Genomic DNA, 20,235 nt, shown 5'->3' with positions numbered 1-20,235 from the left:
GGTGAGGAGTCCTTATGTTTCTGAAGGTACACTGTGGGTGTTCAGCTAGTTAAGTTAGTTGAATAGTCAAGAGGGTCACTGAACAAGTGTACAGTTAGCCCTGCTAAAAAAAAAAGTTCACTAAATGAAAGAAGGCAATATGAAAAGGCTCCATACTGTGTGATTCCAACTATGTCACATTCTGGAAAAGACAGAAGTATGGAGTCAGTAAAAAGCTTCATGGTTGGCAGGGGTTGGCGGGAGTGGAGCTGAGTGGCAGAGCATGGAGGCTTTTCAGTGCAGAGGAAGTGCTCTGGAATAGTGGGCACAGCGTCATCATATGCATGGCCAGACCCACAGAACGCACACCAGCAAGAGTGGGTCCTGGGTGCTGGGGAGGTGTCCGCGGGTCACTGCTCCTGAGTGGTGGCCGCTGATGGTGGGCAGACTGTGGGGTGACAGCAGGGAGCTTATGGGGAATTGTTTACCTTCCGCTCAGTTTTGCTGCAAACCAAAAACTGCTCTAAAAAAATTAGGTCTTTTTTTTTTTTTTTAAGATCACTTACTACAAATAAGAAGGAACAAATGAAATGAAAAAACTTGTATTCTGTAGCTTCAGGTTGCACCCGTTCACCTAACCAACTGTCCTGGGTTATATATTGGGTTGGCCAGCCCAATAGTTATCTGCATGTTTAAAGCAGACACTAAAATGCAGGAAAATAACAAGTGCACCCAAAGGCATGTTTGTTAACAGTGATAGCATGGACCTCATGTGGACACACGGTTTATTTTAGATTTGTTTTTCTTTGAATCTGACCAGATGTTTCTAGGAAATCTCTTCTTTTGGTGTGGAGCGCCTTTATCCTAAATTCTAGAGAATGGGAACACGCCATTCCCTTTGCTCTGCATACGCACGCAGTTGCTTTAGTCGTGTCCCACTCTTTGAGACCGTCTGGACTGCAGCTCGCCAGGCTCCTCTGTCCATGGGATTCTCCAGGCAGGAATACTGCAGTGGGCTTCCATGCCCTACTCCAGGGGATCTTCCTGACCCAGGACTCAAACCAAGGTCTCCCTCATTGCTGCTGAGCTACCAGAAAAGCCCCCTCCCTTTGCTCTAGTTTGGTTCAGTTCCTGGGGCTATCTTGGGCCTGAACGAAACCCCTGAAACAGTCTCAAGTTCTTTTCACCTCTATCTTTCTCCATCGGGGTGGTGGTCTTGAGGCCTCAGCAGCTCCTCTGGGACGGGCTGTCAGACTGTCTTTATCAAGTCACAGCAACTCAGCAGGTTATACTGATGAGTGTAGCCTCCTTCCCGTAGGTTCATGACGTTAGAAAACTTTGCTGTTGAACCCAACCACCGAAGAGTGCTTTTGGCGGCCCAAAGTGGAAGCCTCCCAAGGGGAAGCATGTTCAGCCCATAACTAAATGTTAACTAGTGACATACAGAGGCTGACCTGCAATTTGGTTTTAACTTTCATCTAGAATTTGCTGAAACAATCACAACGAAGGTGCTAATGTGTATGTCCTGGAATACTGAAGACTCATATAGGTGGCAGGTTTTGTCACCAGGTTAATCAGTAGATTAAGTTACCCCAGTGGAATCGTCCCTCTCACTGCGAGAAGATGTAATATGTGATTATTTATCTGGTCTAGACAGAATGTAACAAAATCAAGACATGAGAGGTTGAACATTGGCTTCCTTCTAAGACTTGATTAATGTTCTCTACCTAAAAGACAACTAACTACTGTGAATACTCAGCACACACAAACAATGGCAAACTCTAGGAAACTGTGTCAACGGGTTAAGTGTTATATTTCCCAAGACCTCTGCATCTGAATACCTCTTCCCTTAAAAATCACTCTGTCCATGAAAAGATATAAAATCACACACATGGTTCAAAATGACAGCTTATATTCTTAATGTATACACTTTGTTTCCTTGATTGTTAGTTTATTATGTATTAAACATTGGAAGTGAAAGCTTGGTACTGTAAAGTTGTCAGGTTAATAGAAAGATTTTGAAAGGAGTTCTCAAGGGTTAAAAGATGGCTCAAAGGAAGGAATGAGGCTGATGTTGGAGGAAAGCAATTACCAGCCCAAGCACCCCCAGGCAGGTTCCTATGGAGGTTTTAATTAGGTTCCAGTTGAGTTGCAAAGATAATGGTTTTAGCTGGTTGAAGGAGGTGATGATGGTAAAGGGATTAGGCCCACTTCTCAGAGATTTCTAGTGGATTTCATATCTTTAGTCAGCAGTGCGTGCCAAGTTTAGGATACGAAAGAAAGGTGATTTCATGGGCAGATATCTAATTGAAATACTGATTTAAAGACAGACAGCCAGCACACCTGACTGTCAGTTCAGGTGGCTGAGGAACATTCATCCCTTTATTCTCAAACCATACCAGAAAATCCTTTTAATCCTGATCAGTGTTGAAACTCTTAACATTACCCATAATTTTTTTTTTTTTTACTGCTTTTGATTTCATCAAATCACTGAGCTTGACATTAATTTCTCATTTTAAATGTGAATAGTATGACATCAAGTTATTTTTGGTCATATCTGTCTATAGAATGCTAGGTGGGAGATATACCCCAGTCATTTCTTAAAATCAGTGGAGGACAGGACAGGTCACATGTTACTCTTCTGGGGCTGAATTTTATTTGCCTGGACTTTCAAGTGGTCCTGTGAAAGCCAAGCTGTCACCCTCATTCAGCATCCAGAAAAGGGTTATTTTATGCATGGTCTGTGAGAATGTCAGTACTTTCTCCTGGCTATCATATAATTTGTTTTTACTCTTCTGAACTACAGGCTGGGTTTCATGTGAGTACTGTAGACACGCGACATTCCCAATTGCTTTTTTTTTTTCTTCTTAGCAGCTTTGGTACCGTCCCCACACAGGACAGCCCCCAAATGTTGCCTGGTAACAAGGTTGCCCACACCGTAGCCTTCATGTTGCAAGACTGCTGGCGTGCCCTGGTATTGGGGTGCCAGGGTGTGCCCCGGAATGTCTGTGCTTGTCGTAAGACAGGACTCACAGTTGGTGGCACTTGCCTCTCTCACTGACCTGGGATGTTAAGCAACTTACTTAGCCTCTCAGACCCACTTCCTTTTTTATTTTTAATAAAAAAGAATTACAAGTTATCCAATAAGTATAGGCATATAATACTATAGTGTGTACAATACTATAGCATGTTTTTAAGGCATCATCACCATATAGGCATATGTATATGCCCAGGAGGAAGGGTGCTTATTTCTGAGTGCTATACGTAATGTGTCTAGTGCACGCTCTATGTGTGTGTTATTGCCCACAGTCACCTGTTACTTTGGTAATCAGGAAAAGTGACCATGCAGAAACATTTTGGATTGGTTTTCATTTTATAAAAGAGGCTCCAGTGGGGTGACCACACTGTCTGGCACTGTTCCCCTGCCCCTCTCACCCCCAGCATACCTCACCTCATGCACCTAGACTGTGTCTCCTTTCGCTCGGAGGTGTGGCACTTACCACCTGCTGACCGTGAGTTCCAGCGAGAACAGGGGGTTGTCATGCACCGTGCCCCCACCAGGGCAGACCCCAGTCCTTGTGTTCACCCCACCGGTTCACCCCAAAGCACCTCGAGTGCTGCCTGGGCACACATGGGCCTTCAGTGCTTATTTGTTGATCGAATAAATGGACTTTAGTGACGCCTGCCCTAAACACTAGAACCTGAAACACCCCAAAAGGAAACTCATTTGTGTTAATGAGCTGAGAAACAGCCCTGTATTCATATTCACCCACACTCCCCCTCCCGCGATTTTCTGCTCTTTCCAGCCCCACGGAAAAGTCTGCTTTTTGTCAGAGGAGGGATGTGCGTGCTTTTCCGTGTTTGCTTTTCCTTTCTGGGTGACCCAGGCAAGACTCCTGCACTGCAGCCCACACTGATATTCCCTGACCATGTTTATGAGTGGTTAAAAATAGGCGGGGTTGTGTCTACTACATCTGTGTTCAAGAGGGTATCTCTCAGACACAGTGAAGTAAGGTGTGCAAAGTGGTTTGAATTTATTCAACGCCACCTCTGTTACTGCATTACAACCACTGCTTCAGTGGTAAAAGTCACTGCAAAGTTGAGTGGCTCTCTTTATATCAGAAGAGTTCTAGAATAATTGAGAAGAAAAATCTTATCAGATTCCTTCAAGTCAAAGAAAGACGTAATGAAAATAGAGGAAAAAAATATGTATACACACACACTTACAGTGGACCCTTGAGCAGCATGAATTTGAACTCCCTGTTATGTGCATGCTTAGTCACTCAGTTGTGTCCAACTCTTTGTGACCCCATGAACTGTAGCCCGCCAGGCTCCTCTGTCCATGGAATTTTCCAGCAAGGATCCTGGAGTGGGTTGCCATTTCCTCCTCCAGGAGATCTTCCCTACCCAGGAATGGAACCCGTGTCTCTCGCGTCTCCTGCATTGACAGGCAGATTCTCTACCGCTAGTACCACCCAGGGTGTTGGTCCACTTACACTCAAGATTTGTTTTTCCAGTAAATACCATAGTACAGTACTACACAATTCACAGTATTTAGTACATATATATGGCTTGTGTTTTCTTTTTAATTAAAAATGTAAATTATTTTATAGGTTTAGATATGTGTGTTATATAATATATACTTTTTATACACAATTATATGGATGGCTTAGACAGTAAAGAATCTGCCTGCAATGCAGGAGAGCCGGGTTTGATCCCTGGGTCAGGAAGATCCCTTGGAGAAGGGAATGGCAACCCACAGCAGTGTTCTTGCCTGGAGAATCCCTTGGACAGAGGAGCCTGACAGGCTACAGTCCATGGGGTGGCAAAGAGCTGGACACGGCTGAGCAACTAATACACACATACATATTTACACCAAGTGCATATGTTTGTATGATTATAATTAAAAATATTTATAGGAGACAAAGGCTAGTTTGGTGAGTCGTCATTATCAGTAAGTAATAAAGATGCTCTGCAAGTTATGAGCATCTGATCTAGAAACAGTCTGTGCGTGTTCATCACTCGTATCAACCTCTTCATCTCAGCCCAGGACCTCCGAAGCTGCCCGGGCCTGGGGTCCTTTGGGGTCCAGGATGTGGAACTGTGTGAGCCGCCTCCTCTGTCACAGCAGCTGTCCCACTGACGGCCCCTCCCTGTGCTGACGGGCTCCATCACCCTATTCCCCTCTCCTCCTCCCTCATATATTGCACACACCACTTTAGTCCAGATTCTCCTTTACCTTCGTCTTCCAGATTTGCCCCTAAATAAAATCTTTCTTTCAGCCTCTTTTCATGTCACTGTGAGCCCCCCCAAAAAAGAAAAAAAAAGATTCTGATCACTGTATAGTACCACCATTCATGTCCTAAGAAGAAGGAAATGTATTCGTTTTGATATTAAATTGTCACAATAAAGGGCTAGCTTCCCTTGTGGCTTAGACTGGGGAAAAAAAAATCCACCTGCAATGAGGGAGACCTGGGTTCGATCCCTGGGTTGGGAAGATCCTGTGGAAGAGGGCACAGAAATCCTTGCCTGGAGAACTCCATGGACAGAGGAACCTGGCCAGCTACAATCCATGGGCTCGCAAAGAGCTGGAGACGACTGAGCGAGCGTGTAAATGATAAAAATACATCTCTCAGTGTTCATCTTACAGAAAGGCACTGTACTTTAAGAGGAAGCAGAATTTGCATCCTACTTTCTACTGTTTTAGAGGTTTGACTGTAATTTTACATAACCCGTGTAGTACTCTCATGTAGTTTTGTTTTATTCGTAAGAGATACATATGGCAAGAGGGTTGACTGGCACTGTTGTTCTTGAATTACACACATACAGAGTCTCAGTTGCTTTATGGAATAAAGTAAGTCCTGTGGACTAGCTGGAGCATCTGATCATTCTTTATAAGGTGACCAGCATCCTCTCCAAGTTGCATGCAGTGCAGTAACTGGCTTACAGATAGACTCCTGGGTTACAACCTGTTTGTAAACTGAAAAGGACCATATTGGTTAAAATCAACCAATTTTCAAAACACAGTATGGAGACTAGCTGGTTGTCTAGTGTGTAACAGAGAAGTCAGATATGATGGAAGGTGTGTGGACAGGTCCACTGCCTGCTTGAAGACTCTGTGGGCAAGTCTGCATCTTCCCCCCAGGGGACACCGGCATCATTAATCCAGGATGTCAGACAGCCCCCTTCAATACGCGGAGGCCACCTGCCCATGGAAGATGGATGTTATGTCTATGCTGTGTGTGATGCAAACTATCGGTACAGTAAGTGCGTATTTTTTGTAACATATATGGGTCAGCACTTATTGCAGTATGCATCATACAGCAAACACTGTACTAAACTCGCCTTTCCCTGCCTTGCATCTGTGGCACTTCTCCTGCCACAGTGAAACTTTCATCATCTCTTCCTTCCTTACGATGATGATATTAATGTGTGGCTAAATAGTAATAGTAATCATCTCCTCACAGTCTTGGCTAGAAGGTTTAGTCAGCTTGTCTGAAGGCACGGCAGTTGCTTCCAACAGTGAACACAGTCACGTCTCATGACTCAGGGACGAGAGCAGTGCAGGCAGTAGGAATGGCAGTTCTGTTTCCGCGCTGCACCAGAACCTTGGCTTGTGGCTACATGGGGTTTGCTTTCTTTCCTTTAATGAACTAAGCTCTCGTTTGCTTACTTGTTTGTTTGTTTAGCTATACAGCTGGGGAGTGTTTTGTAGGCACACAAGATCACACACACAGAGAGTCAGTCCCTGGCAGGTTTTGTAGCCACACAAGATCACACACACATGAGCCTCTCACCATCAGTTTTTCCCATTAACCATAGTTTTGTTCTCAGGAGCACAACTACTGCTCCCTGTGTTTCAGCTAACGAATAGTTCTCATACTCTGTTGAAAGGATATAGCATCCTTGGTTGTAAAGAAAAAGAATCTCCATTCAGGTTTACAGTTCCCAGCCTGTGCGTCTGTCATTAAAAAAAAAAAAAATTACAAGGAAATGTCTGCATCAACTTAAGAGGCATTAGCTTTATTTCTCAAAACATTGTTTGCAAGCACAATAGGCTTTGCAGTTGTTTATAGCTTTTAAAGTATTTATCAGTATGAAATAACTGTTTATTTCCTTTCCCTGTTTCTTCTGATTGAGGACAAAAAAAAATTTTTTTTTGGTCTCCTAGCAAGATACAATGCACTCCGCTAAGTTATTTGTCAGATTTTATAAAGTACGTTTACTGTCCCTGGGGCAGAGGTTTAGAATAGCTGCAGGATTAGCAAGGGGAAGTGACCCCATGCAGTGTTCTCTAGATCTCTGGGTGTATTTGGTCGCTAACCATCACGATTGATCTTGTCCTTGCTTCCCAGCTGACCAGCAAGGGCGCCTTCCCTGTATCCTTCATTCATGCTCCCCTGCGCTTATTCAGAAGTCCGCCGCTTCCTCTGCCCGGCCGGCTCGAGGGGCAGAGTGGCATCTCTCGATGATGTGCAAAACTGCTTTCTTAGTCCGAGCTCCCAAGGGGCTACTAGCCACAGAGAAGGAGAAATGGTGTTCATCTACCCTGAGATTCACCAGGCACTTAGTCTTATTTTCCTTCTCAGCAAGTTTTCTTAAAACCTTAAAAGGTTTTTTTTCCCCCTCCTCTCTCTCTCATTCTTAGTGTTAATCAGGGAAAGAAAGGATGTACAGAATCATAAAAAGAAAAAAAACTGCTCTAAAGAAAAGGAAATATGCAGAACACAGCATGGTTCTTTTCCTTCTCTCATAATCTATCAATAGGGGTTCGATTGTTGATCATTGTGGCTTATCTGTCATCCCATTACTTGTTATTTTCTCCCTTATGAGAAACGCAGTGTTTGTTATCACAGGTGGCAAAACACCAAAAAAAAAACAGGCAGAGAGGCTACATTCAATCACTGTAAGCGGGTTTCGTGTTGGCGTTTTTGCTCTCATTCCAAACCCAGGAGCCAGTAAAGCAAGCGAGTGCACACCCTGAGTTCCTCACGCGCACATAACCCAGAAAGGCTGCGAGAGCAGGTGTGAGCCGTGAAAAGATCAACACGAAGTCACTCTCGGTGACACTGAGCTCGCCGGCTAAAGAAAGAATTTAGAAACACCATTGTGCTGCTGTTCAAATATTTGCTCATTGAACCTGGAAAGGAAAGAATGTTGGTCACCTTGTGTAGGATTCCTGGTCCTTCTCTTCTAAACAACGTCTCAGAGATGGAGGAGCAGGGTTTGTTTATCTAAGAGAGAAATACGAGCTCTGTGTGTGGAGTTCCAGGTATACCTAACGTGGGCTTCATTAAGCAAACATAATTTAGCTGTCCTGAATTTGGCAGGACACTTCTATGTTTCTTGAGACGACTCGCCGGTCGGGCAGACTCTTGACTGTGAACAGCGCATCTGCCATCCCATGCCGCGGCCAGCAGCCCTGGCGTTAACCAAGCGGCGGGTGGCAGGGCGACCCAGGAAGAAACGGGAAGCCCACGCGCAGATGTTGAGGATAGAAGTTTGCCTTCCAAACATGTGAACCTGTATAGCTGCATACTTTCTAAGTTTAACATCACTGTTTGCACATCTGTGAATTTTAGGAGAGTTTTTTTTTTTTTTTTTTAAGCACCACAGGGAACTTCTTAAGAAAGAGAATTTGCCCAGAAGGGATCATGCTCACAGACAGGACTAATGAGTCTCATATTACAGGGCAAGTCTTTCCGATATGTTTCTGTTGTTTTCTGTTCTTTGATTTGAAGCGACCCCTCTTGTTACACTGAACGCAGTGCCGAGGGCTTTCATTCATCTCGGCTCAAGACCAAAGCAATAACGTGGTCATTTCCTCTCTGAAGGTAGGAGAGCTAATGAGAAACACAGATTAGGAGCCAAGATCTATTCTGAGATTAAGATAAGGTGTCCTAACAGAAGGTTTACAGCGAAACCAAAGACTGGGGCAGAGTTCTGAATGGGGGAAAGCAGCTTGTTGTTAAAGTTCCCATCTAGCTTGAAACCGTTGTTCTCTGCTGTGCAAGCGCCGTGATGTGATGCCACTGTGATAGTAAAGAATCTGTGCGTGCAGTTTGTCTAAGCCCCCTTTAGAATATACACAGCCCACAACAAGAAGAACTTCAGGGTGATTTGGGGTTTGTATAAACAGCTTCACATATGAAAATGATAGCTTGTGAAAGCAAAACTGAGCTTTCAGTATCCTGTCTGAGCCAGATTCTCTGTGAAAAGCCTGAAGCAGTGGGCTCGTGGGAGCCCCGAGAACACGACCACCTTGTCACAGCGTCACTGCGGCCAGGTGCCCTGTACGCCCGCCCCGCATGGGGTCACCTTCAGAGCCGCTGGAGGAACTGAAGGGGCTGAGGCAGTAACTCCACCGGCACGCTGGCAGAACTCACCCGCGACAGATGACAAGCCCCCGGCAGAAAACCCCCGAGGTTCTGAGAAGTGGAAGGTCTGCTTCATTTAATTTCCTCTCGTTTACCCAGAGCCCCAGTCTATTTTAGTAAATAAATTCAGGAAATTGGTAAAGCACTTTACTCCAGCCGTTATGTATCCGTAATTAACGCGATTGTCACGTTTTTCCTGGCTCTGGAGCTGTGTTGCTCACAGCTTCCCTCCCGTGCCTGCGACCGGTTTATAAGGTCCCTGGTAATAGGTGTCACTGGCACAAACAACACAGCCCATACGTTGTGCAGAGAAGGGCACTTCCTCTGTTCATAAAGATTTCTGACCTTAGAGACGTCTCTCCACTGATCCTGCGCTGTCTCCCAGTAAACTGTGTCCCTGTTCAGCCCCGGCTCCTTTGCAGGAGACAGCAAGTGGCCGTTCACTCAGAGGTGTCAGCCACCACCTCCCTGCTCTGACCACCCCCTCCTGCCCGCCCGCCCGGGCTGGCGGTGAAACCTGAGCCGGCGACGCAGTGCCGGGAGCGGTGCCTCCTTACCTTCATGAGCCACTGCGTGTTGTTCTCCATGATGTTCTCCAGCACCTGCAGCCTCTGCACCGAGTCGTCGTAGTCGAGGGGCGCGTCCCTCTGCACAGCGTTGGGCACATAGGCGCTGGAGGGCGGGCGGCAGTGATCCGTCTCCGGCAGGAGGAACGTGTAGCTGCAGGCTCCGTGCTGAACCTGGTACTGCCTCTTCCCGGCACCGATGTCCGTGCCCTTCCGAGAGCCGCTGTGGGCTGTGGCTGCGGCCAGATCACAGCTCAGAGTCAAGAAAACAAGCTGCCACATTCTTTCTGTCTGTCGGTAATAAACCACCGCTCAGCAAACTTCCAGGCGCATGAGAGTCCTGGCGCTAAGCTGCCCTCTCAGACGCGGGGCTCGGGGGCAGAGGCTCAAGGTCCATCAAGGGAAGCCTCCTGTTCCCTCGTTTCCCAGCCGCGACCTTGGTCTCTGCTGCTGTCTCCTCTCTGGCCTCGCAGCAGACTGTCAGATCACAGTGGGGAGAAGAGCCCTGCTCCCCGTGAGGGCTGCATTCGCCTTCCAGACCCGCGTCAGCGTTGCTTTGTCTCTCTTCCCCCAGATTCTGTGGTGTCAGGGTCCGAATCAATCACTTTCCTTTCCTTATATGATAAGTTGATAAGAGCAGGCAGACATGTGCAGCCGGCGGCTCCGCCCTCCCGGCTTGCCCGTTATCTTCCTGTAGGGGGTCACCAGCCAGGCCACAGGAAAAATCCGGGCTTGATGTGTACTGTCCAACCGGGACTATATGCTGCAGAAGCCCTCTGGGAAAAACCGATCAGTTACAGGACCCCTGGGTATTTCAGAGGCACCACCCTAATTGAGTATTTCCTAGAGAGAGCCTGTAGGTCTCCTGTGTCTGAAACTGATTTCACAGCACGAAGCTGGTAAATATCTGGGTCAATAGCTTTAAAGTACAATGAAAGTTCCTGTTTTTTCCTTTAGGAATAAAAATACTGCAAATATGTCAGGACTTCGGTTTATTTTTGTTATTACAAACAAAGAGGAAGAAGTCTTGCTCTTGTAAACTCTGTGCCTTTTCATAGGGAAAATAGTTTCGTTGGTATTACTTGATTTTTGAACCATTTAGCCAAGTATGCAAAACTTTCATCTTAAAACAGCTGGATAGGAATATCACGCTTTATTAAATTTGTGTTAGGAAAGTCAGTTTCTGAGCACTGACATGTCATCTTTTAAGCAAAATATTCACTCCAGTACTTAAAGTACTAGAGTGGGGTGCCATTGCCTTCTCCAAATATATAACTAGCCTGATTAATTGTCCACTAAATTAGAATCCATAGAAAAATCAGAATTTAAGAGGGAGTTGAGAGTTGCATATATAAACTTCTCCTTTATTAGGTCAGAATTTGCTCAAATCCTATCATTTTGTAACATATTATCCAGGATCAGTTGAATCAGTCCCACCCAGTGCTGGACTTGGGCAAATCACTTCTTTTTAATTAACTCCAAAGTCCTTGTCTGCCAGATTCAAGGGCTGCATTAACTCCCAAGGTTTTTCTGTTTCAATTCTGTGGCTCTGTAAATCCTCCAGGGTACTTCCTTCAGTAGCTAAAACTTAACGTTTTGAGGTTAACAGTATGCTCACTCACCAGCCAGTGTATATGGTGGGGGTTGGGGGTGGCAGTGTGGAGCCTCTGCAAGGGTCTGTCCGTGCCCAGAGGCACAAGATTCCTCCCAGGCAGTAATGGCCAGTTCAGCACTGACCCAGTGGACCTCGTCCATCTGTAAAGCCAGTGTCCATGTAATCATGCAAGATCAGATTTCAGGGGATTTTATGATTTTAATTCTTGGACAACTGAGGTCTATAGAGTGAATTGTTTCAAGAGACCTGATTAGACCTTTAAAGACATCCCTCCTGTGCATGGGCTGGCCCCCAGCTTGCCTCCAGAGTCGGGGTTCTTAGCCCAAATTCCACGGACAGAACTCATGGGGTCCACAAACTTCAACAGGAAAAGATGTCTTTCTTTTTTGCCAAGGTCTAACTGAAATACAGCCTTTCTTTTAGCTTTGAGTAGGTCACAAACAACAGTTGTCAGTGTCTCTGGCTTTCTCACGAATAGCAATTACAGATATTTTTATTACGATATCTCAAGCTGTTACTTGCACTCAGCACGGCATTGTCATTTAATCCACCCCCAGGGTCCTGTTATTGAAAGTTTGGATAAAATAGCTCGTGTCATTTTTCTAAGAAGGGGTCTGTAGATGCCCCCAGATTCTCAAAGGGCTTGATGGATCAGTAAAGCTAGAACTTGATTTTGGTGCAAGGTTTCCGCTAAGGGGACACATTAAAGATGCACCCATTCAGACTACTAACTGAAGAGGGACACACATAGGATTTGAAGATGGGACTTGTGTTAGGACCCTGATTCTCTGAGATCTGCCTGAAATGCTTAACTCCTCTAAACCTCAGTTTCCCTACCTTCTAAATAGGATGGTTCTTTCTCAGCAGCACTTTTAGAGTTAAAATGATACGAAATAATGCATGTAACTCAGAAATATTACTTTCCTTCTCCAGCACTTCCCGTTAAATTTTCCACCATCAGATATTGTCACTGTGTTATTCTCTGGCTGACCATGAAGCAGAAACACGGGGAGCACTTTTTTCATCCAAGTTGCCTCCCCATTTGAAAGCGTATATTATAAGGTAATAATATCGCACATATGGTTTCCAAGATTATCTGTCTGCTTCTCAAGCAAACAGGGTGGTTTGAAAAGAAGCCACCGGAAGAGAGGGTACCACAAGTAGTGCTTGTCTGCTGGGTGCTGGGGAGCATGATGGCGTGTGGGCCGCAGAGAAGCAGGGAGAGTGAGGCGGGGAGACCCCAGCCCTGGGACGTGGGGAGAACACGCAGGAGGAACATGTGTTGCCTCCAGGGCACCGGTCCTGCCGCTGGTGGGAGGGGTGCTCCGTTGTCCAGAGCCTCTGGCCCGGGCGTGCAGTGAGCAGCTCCCTGTAGGTACGCGGAAGTTCTTCCCCGAGACTTGCAGGGGAATGGGGGTTGGCAGACGTGCCCTGTAAAGTGTCCAGAAGTAAGTATTTCAGGTTCCTGCGCCACACGGGCTCCGTCACAGCTACTCAACTCTGCCGTCGTAGCGTAGAAGCTGTCAAGAGAAAACCCTCAAGGGTGGGAGGTGGCTGTGTGCCAACGAAGCATTATTCGTCAACACTGAAATTTGAACTTATCATAATTTCCACGTCATGAAATATTCTCTGGATTTTTTCAGTCTTTTAAAAATGCAGGAACCATTCTTTGCTCACTGGCCATTCCTCGGGGACCGCAGACCCTGGTCTGCGGGCTGGAGGGGGTTGCAGGGTGGGGCGGGCTGTGACACAGTCTCCAGGCCTCTCCGGACGCAGGCAGTGTAAGAGGAAACCTCGGGGAGCCTTCTGTGCCTCGGAGCAGCGCCCATTCTCCCAAGGACAAGAACCGTGAGACAGGCCAGGGGAAAGAGCTCAGGGAAGGGACGGGAACATTCGACCAAAAAGAAAGTGCTGCTTGGAAGCTGGATCTAAACTCCAAGAGGGAAGAGGCCCTGGGAGAACTGCCCCAGTGTGAAAGCAGAGCAGCGCCTTCTGCGTTCAGGGCTGGACGGTGGGCTGAATGTTGCACCATGAGGAAGCGCAGGGAAGACGGGCATGTCCACCACGGCCAGCGCAGGAGCAGCAGCTGGAGACCCCCGAGGGGCCAGCAGGGCCGAGCGGGGGCTCCCTGGGGCAGTCAGGCAGGAAGACCCCGCCCTGGGTGCAGACTCGCCACCAGCACGCGTTTGTTTCCTAAGCACCGGGCAGCAGGCAGCAGTGGCTACTTGCACCCCAGCCTGGGGATGGAGGCTAGATGTAGCCTTGACTGCTTTTCAGAGCTGTTCAGTTTCAAAGAGAATCTTGAGTTTCCGTCAATGACTTGCTGACAGGCTCACTAAAGGCAGATGGGGCTGTAAAACGAGAAATATTATTATAGCCTTCCCAAAAGCTGCCTTCCTGCCCAGCCAATTTTTTTTTTTTTTTGTCCTAACAGTTCTGCCGAACAGCTGTGTGTGGTGCTATTTATTTTCTTAATAATGTTTGTTTTCTCCCCTGTACTGTATGTCATCAGCTGAAATTCCAGAGGCTCCCATTTATTCGCTGTAGCGCTGTCTCAGGTTCCCCTTTTTCCCTTTGCCATCAGGGAGTGAACCCTCATTTGATGGCAGCAGCAGGACCACGTGGCCGTCTTCCCTGGTAGAGAGGAGCGCTGCGGAGCTCTGACGAGGGCGCCTCTGCTCCAGTCCGGGGGGCGGACGTGCGGGACGTGTGGGACGCCTGGTTGTGGCTCCAGAAACGTAGGTCCAGAGTCGAGGTGGGACTCGCTTCTGTCGGATCTGGGATCTGACTGACCCCAAACTTCCCAGGACCACCCATGAGGCACTGGAGTGCTGGTTCTGGAAGCCAGAAGTCAAGAAACGGTGCCAGCTTGAACTCAGTGCAGTGTGGGGCAGCCCCCAAGGCGTGGCTCACCAGGCAGAGTTTCAGGGAAACCTGCGTGACTTCTGCTCTTTCCAGGGAGCCTGTGTGATACTCATATCTAACGGGTTAGTTATACTGTTGGACTAAGGAGGGACAGAAGTGAATCAGCTGTTGCGGGGGGTGGGGTGGTCATTGCCGTCTGAGCAGCAAGCGTGTGTGGCAAGTGTCCACTCCAGAAGCCCGTGGCTAACGGAGAGTAATGAGAAGCCACGCAGACGCACGTGGGGCACACTGGTCTCCCACGTCCACTGACGTTTTGTGCCCGGGTCTCTTTCCATCGCATGTGGGCAGATCCCCAAGTCAGTCTTGCACCTGCTGGTCACCGTCACGCAGCAAAGTGACCATCACCGTGGCACCAGTGTCCACAGGCCTCAGTGGTTGGGCCACCATGGGCTTAGTTTTTCAAAAGTGCTGTGCTGGTGTAAGAGGACCTCCGGGTGCTGAAATACCCCTGCTCGGTGACGCTGAGGACACTCTTGGCTCACAGCCGTTCACAGACAGTGGGCTTCTCAGGACCCCAGGGCTTGGGGGCCTCTCACCCACCTCCCTCTCCCACCTCCCTCTCGGTCCCGGCCTTTTCAAAATCAGTTAAATCAGCCAACATGTTTACAGCTTAGTGTGCAGTGTACAGGGGAAGCTATTAGGAAGTTCACTGGACATCATATTGTTGCAAGAGAAAAAGTTACTCTTGCTACTTTTTTTTCCCCAAATTGTACACACCATGAATGAGAGCTGAAGAAGCCACCAGGAAAAAGGAAATAAAGGGAAAGAAGAGGGGACGGGAAAAAGAAAAGATGGAAAATGAGCATTTCAGCTTCTGGAAGCAGGCCCCTCTGTGGTGAGTCCACAAGAGCTGTCTCCACTCTGCGTCTCGTCCGTGGAACAGCCCTGAAGGGGCTCGCGTGGGGTCCGGAGCCATCTGCAGAAGCCGTGGCACAGCGCCTCCCTGAAGGTGCTGGCCAAGTTGAGCCAGTGTTAGACGCCGAGACATCAGGCTGCAGGGGACAGTCCCCAGCCGTGGGGTCTGAGAACGGTAGCAAGGAGAAAGACTCTTAAAGTTAGAAAGACAGAGGAAAGAGAAAACCTGTAGATACCAATACACACATGTGGAGCTGTGGATGGTCGATCTTGCCCCTGTGATGGACTTGGAACCCGAGGCTCGGCGGGGCGAGACGACAAAGCCTCCATCGGCCTGGTGCATCTCAGTGCCTTTCTTTTCCAGTCATGGATTTAAGTGGAAGTTAAAGCAGTGCTTTTGTTTCTTGGTTTTTTAGTATCTATTTGTTTCATTTTGGCTGCCATGGCATGTGGAGTCTTAGCATAGCATGGAGGATATTTGCTCCCTCCCAGGGAAAGTACCCAGGCCCCCTGCATTGGAAGTGTGGAGTCTTAACCACTGGACCGCCAGGAAGTCCAAAGCCATGACTTTTTTTAATCCCAATTTTAACATGGCAAAGCTCAACCACCCTTGGAGAACTATAGGGAGTCTTCATGTCACACGGCTGTCACCTCTGTGCTGCACAAACAGCACGCCCCAGAGACGTAAGCCGTCCCACTGATGGACCCACCTTCTGTGGCCTTTGGTCACCCGCGCGGGGCAGCCGATCACGGGCAGGGCCACCGCGTGCCCGCCTGAACGGGGGGCTGTCTGCTCACAGGTGCGCAGAGCGGCACAGACTCAACCCAGTCATTCTCACCGAGGACAGCTCTGCGGAGGTCCAGCCTCTTGTCTGCCTGCGTCACTTACGCTATGTCCGTCCTTGCCATCTTTCCAGTTTTCTGGTGTTAACGTTTTTTTTTTCTCCTTTCTTTGCCTCTAATTTCATGCCCTGTCGCTGGCTGGAAGAGGGTGACATACCTTTGAGAATACGTACAGTTTCTGAAACAAAGTATGCTGCCTAGTTTAGCATGATTTCCTGTCCTAGCTGCAATTAAACATACATAGCATTTGCCTTAAAAGAGCCGGCCCATTCCATATAGGGGAAAGCTAAGTGGCATCTACTTAGAATCAGGTACTGGCTCCATCAAATTCACCTTTGCAGAAGATGAGGAAATGTATATTTTGTTAAAATAAGCGTCTGCCTGCCAGAGAAGGAGAGAAAGCCTTTGCCAGATGTGTTTTCAGGCAATTTCCTTTCCTGGGAAATAGCCATTTCCCCTGCATGCCCCTCGTGTTTTCATTCTTGGAGCAGATAGACTTAAGTGCTGGGCGTTAAAGGGCAGAGGCCTCGATAGCATCGCCTTATCTGAGACGATGATCTTCCTTCTCGCAGCTGTGTGACTTCTGTTTAACAGGGAGCTGTAGGCATCTGTGTGTCAGAGGTTAGCACTGATGGAAGGACCAGAGTTAATACTGAGAAAAATCTTTTTCATTCTTATTTAGGTTATTGGTTGTCATTCTTATTTAAGTTAGTTCAGTCAAAGAGGTACCAAATCCCCACTCATTCTAACTTATCTGAGTGTTTACTGTGACATTATGTCTGAAAGACCTTTAGAGAAGACAGTTTTGGGATTTTTTTTTTTTTTTTTTTTTTAAGGAAACTTACAAGATTCCTGAATCTTTGACAGTTTTGTACTGCCATGAGCCAGCACAGCATCAGCTCAGGACGGTTTGCTTTGTAAAGCCACATTGTGTATAATATGGAACCTGAAGGACTGAAAAGAAAGAGCTTTTTATTTACTAGAAACTTGGGAAATATCCAAGTAACTATTTTTCTAAGATTTCATGATGAATTCCCTGAATTTTTAGGAATATGTTAGTTTATATAATTCTCCTGTTACATGAAGTTATCTCAGATGCTGTTTGATTTTTAAATATTTTCATCCTCCAATATTTTTGTTTTATCTTTCCATCAAAAAAAGAGCCTAAAAGGTCAAGATACAAGTCATAACTTTAAAAAGGCAGTGGATGAAATTCTAAAACAATAGATGAGTGCATTAGCCTGATAATATTTCTGCCAGTAATTCTGTGTCCTGTTTTCTGTCCGTATGTAGAAAAAAAAAAAAAGGCTAAACATTCTCTTTCAGTGGATTGCTGTCAATGATTACTGTTTTGCTTATGACCAATGAAAAGTCAATAAAATCTTTCCTTTGACTAACACTGTTGTTAGAGTGTTTTGAAGTGGGCTTCAAAACAGAAAAGATTTTGAAGTGGGCTTATGAGTTATAATTTTAGATTAAATCTTCCTAAATTCATTTCAGCAAAGCTGTAGAGAAGTCATATCCTGTTACTTGTGAAAAATGTGTCTAGTCTCTCTGTCATAACCATTCTACTGAAGAACTGTCCAAATTCCTCTCAGAATGAGTTTTCTCTTGAGAGTGGCCTAATGCCATCTAGATAAATCTTTGTTTAATCTAAATTTATAAATTTTTTATCTTAATTATTGAGAAACCTTTTAAAATAAGAGAGATAAAAATGTCATGTGTGTTATTTCTATGAAGATATATTATCTTTCTTGGTTATAGGTTAGCCTAAATAAAATTGCTTATGTCGAAGAAGTAAAAAAAAAAAAAGAATAATAATAAAAGCACGTGACCCTCTTTTGGTATTCCTGTCTGTCTAACTGACTTGATATTAAAAAAATCTTCCTGTGGGAAATTAGGCTTGATTATGGAGTTACATGTACTAAAAGTCATTTTTGAAGAATTATATATAGTTTTTGAAGAATTATAAGTATAATAAATAGTTATGCATAAAAGGAAATGATGTTTGCATCCAAGTGTATAAAAATACTCCATGCCATTCCTGTTCCTTCAGGAATCTTAAATGCGGGGTCTACCAGTGATTTATGTGCTTCCTGATACTCTCATGTGTATATGCCCTACTTGTTCTCTTAATCCCATCTCGAGCAATGTCTTTTGTACTCCATTAATAATGAATTGTATTTCCCAAAGTGTGCCATTTTAAGGAAAGGCCTAAATTCAAAGAAAGACTGATACAAAAGAAAAAATTAAAGGAAGTAAGTTGTACAAAGCCTGTGAAGAGAGGACATTTATAGCAGTATTAAGATACCTAGTTCCTGGCATCTGTTTCCCTCAAGAGAAGAAAAAAAAAATCTCAACAATAGTTTTTGAAAGCCTTAAAACTATCCTAGTAGAATATTTACAGGAAAAAGTATATTATTGACTGACCTTTCCCCAAAACCTCGATGTGTGTTGCAGGGACATTGTTAGTTTATAGGTCAAAAAGTCTTGCTTGTCTACACTAAAAATTAAAGCAAAACAAAAATCTGCAGTGGGTGATACCTATAGGAAAAGGCTGCTTATAATACTCACGTGCTCCCTCTGCTGGCCTGAGAACGGGGAGCAGGCAAAACTCTCCGTGTTCTCATTAAAGTCATTAAGAGAAATGACACGCAATTTAGAACCTAAAGCAGTAGCAAATAATACACTACCCAGAAGGCTTTCATTATAATTTTAGTGCAAAAGGATAACACACAGCTGTTAGACACCTTCAGGGTAGACACGCGTGCACACACACACGCACGCAGTGAAAAATACTTTCAAGCATTCTTTTAGCACATACAGAGCCAGAATCTATTTCTCTGGTCATCGGATGATCACCCAAGTGAGTAAAGCCACGCAATTGTAACAGTAGAAAAGGGACAGGTCTTTGCTGTCCGGCTCCATAAAGGACAAGTTTAGAGACCTGATCTTGCTATTAGCAAGTTTGTTAGAGTCTTATGAGGTAGACTCACTACTTTGTAAATGGCATAAATCTTCACAGTCTAGGCTTTTCTAGATAAAATTAAATAGCTAAGTAGCCTCCATTCATCTTGACCCTTGCAGGTCCAGTAGTGCCTGTTCTGTGGGTTTCTGCTCTGGAAGAGACTGATGATGATAGTAAATAAAGAAATCCCCGTCTGGTCAGTAAACAGGTAGTCCAGAGTGTCATTGAGATGTTACAAGTGATTGAAATATATATCTGCAAGATATGGTTTAGTCGGCATGATGAAAATAAAAAGTGAAAGTGAAAGTTGTTCAGTCGTGTCCGACTCTTTACGACTCCATGGGCTATACAGTCCATGGAATTCTCCAGGCCAGAATACTGGAGTGGGGAGCCTTTCCCTTTTCCAGGGGATCTTCCCAACCCAGGGATCCGACCCAGGTTTCCCACATTGCATGCAGATTCTTTACCAGGTGAGCCACTAGGGAAGCCCAGGAAGGCTGGAGTGGGTAGCCTATCCCTTCTCCAGCATATCTTCCTGACCCAGGAATTGAATACCAGTCGTCATGGTAACTTTTTATAAATCTGTCATTGCTTTGAGGGTCTTTGTTATGATTGAATTGTATCCCCTAAGCATTCATCCATTGACGTTCCAACTCCCAGTCCATCTGGGTCTGGCCTTATTTAAAAATCGAATCATCAGAAATGTAATTAGATAAAATGGGTTACACCAGAGCAGGGTGAGGACTGATCTAAATAACTGGTGACCTTATGATAAGGGGAAGTGTGGAAGCAGATTTATCCACAGGGAAAACACCGTGTGAAGATGAAGGCAGAGGTCAGGGTGAAGTTTCTGCCACCAAGGACCCCCAAAAGTTGCCGACAACCCCCAGAAGCTGGAGAGAGGCTTGGTCACATTCTCCCTCCCAGCCATCAGAAGGAACTGGTCCTGCAGACACCCTGAGCTTGGACTTCCAGTCTCCAGACCCGTTAGAGAATAGATTTTGGTTGTTTAAGCCACTCAGTTTATGGTTCTTAGTTACAGCTGCCCTGGTGCTGTTTAGTCCTTAAGTTGTGTCTGACTCTTTTGTGACCCCATGAATTTTAGCC

At 45.9% G+C, this 20,235-nt stretch overlaps 2 protein-coding genes across 8 annotated transcripts in view; one reads left to right on the top strand and one right to left on the bottom strand.

The window, feature by feature from the left end:
- The window catches only part of ANGPT2 (angiopoietin 2), a 58,370-nt gene extending 47,690 nt beyond the window's left edge, over nt 1-10,680 (bottom strand). The window contains exon 1 of one of the 2 annotated variants that reach the window (XM_055416333.2): nt 9,914-10,680. In XM_055416333.2, the coding sequence (XP_055272308.1) occupies nt 9,914-10,204 (291 nt within the window). In that variant the 5' untranslated portion in view covers nt 10,205-10,680. The remainder of the gene's footprint in view (nt 1-9,913) is intronic. The other variant, XM_055416331.2, reaches the window with a different exon arrangement.
- The window catches only part of MCPH1 (microcephalin 1), a 236,353-nt gene that overhangs the window by 148,215 nt on the left and 67,903 nt on the right, over nt 1-20,235 (top strand). The gene's annotated exons all lie outside the window — the stretch shown is intronic.

This window comes from Moschus berezovskii, chromosome 26, assembly GCF_049115385.1.
Source record: "Moschus berezovskii isolate FMDL1 chromosome 26, NW_MosBer_1.0, whole genome shotgun sequence".
NCBI classification, from domain to species: domain Eukaryota; kingdom Metazoa; phylum Chordata; class Mammalia; order Artiodactyla; family Moschidae; genus Moschus; species Moschus berezovskii.
Note: the sequence above shows the minus strand (reverse complement) of the source record. Positions and strands in the feature narration are given on the sequence as shown.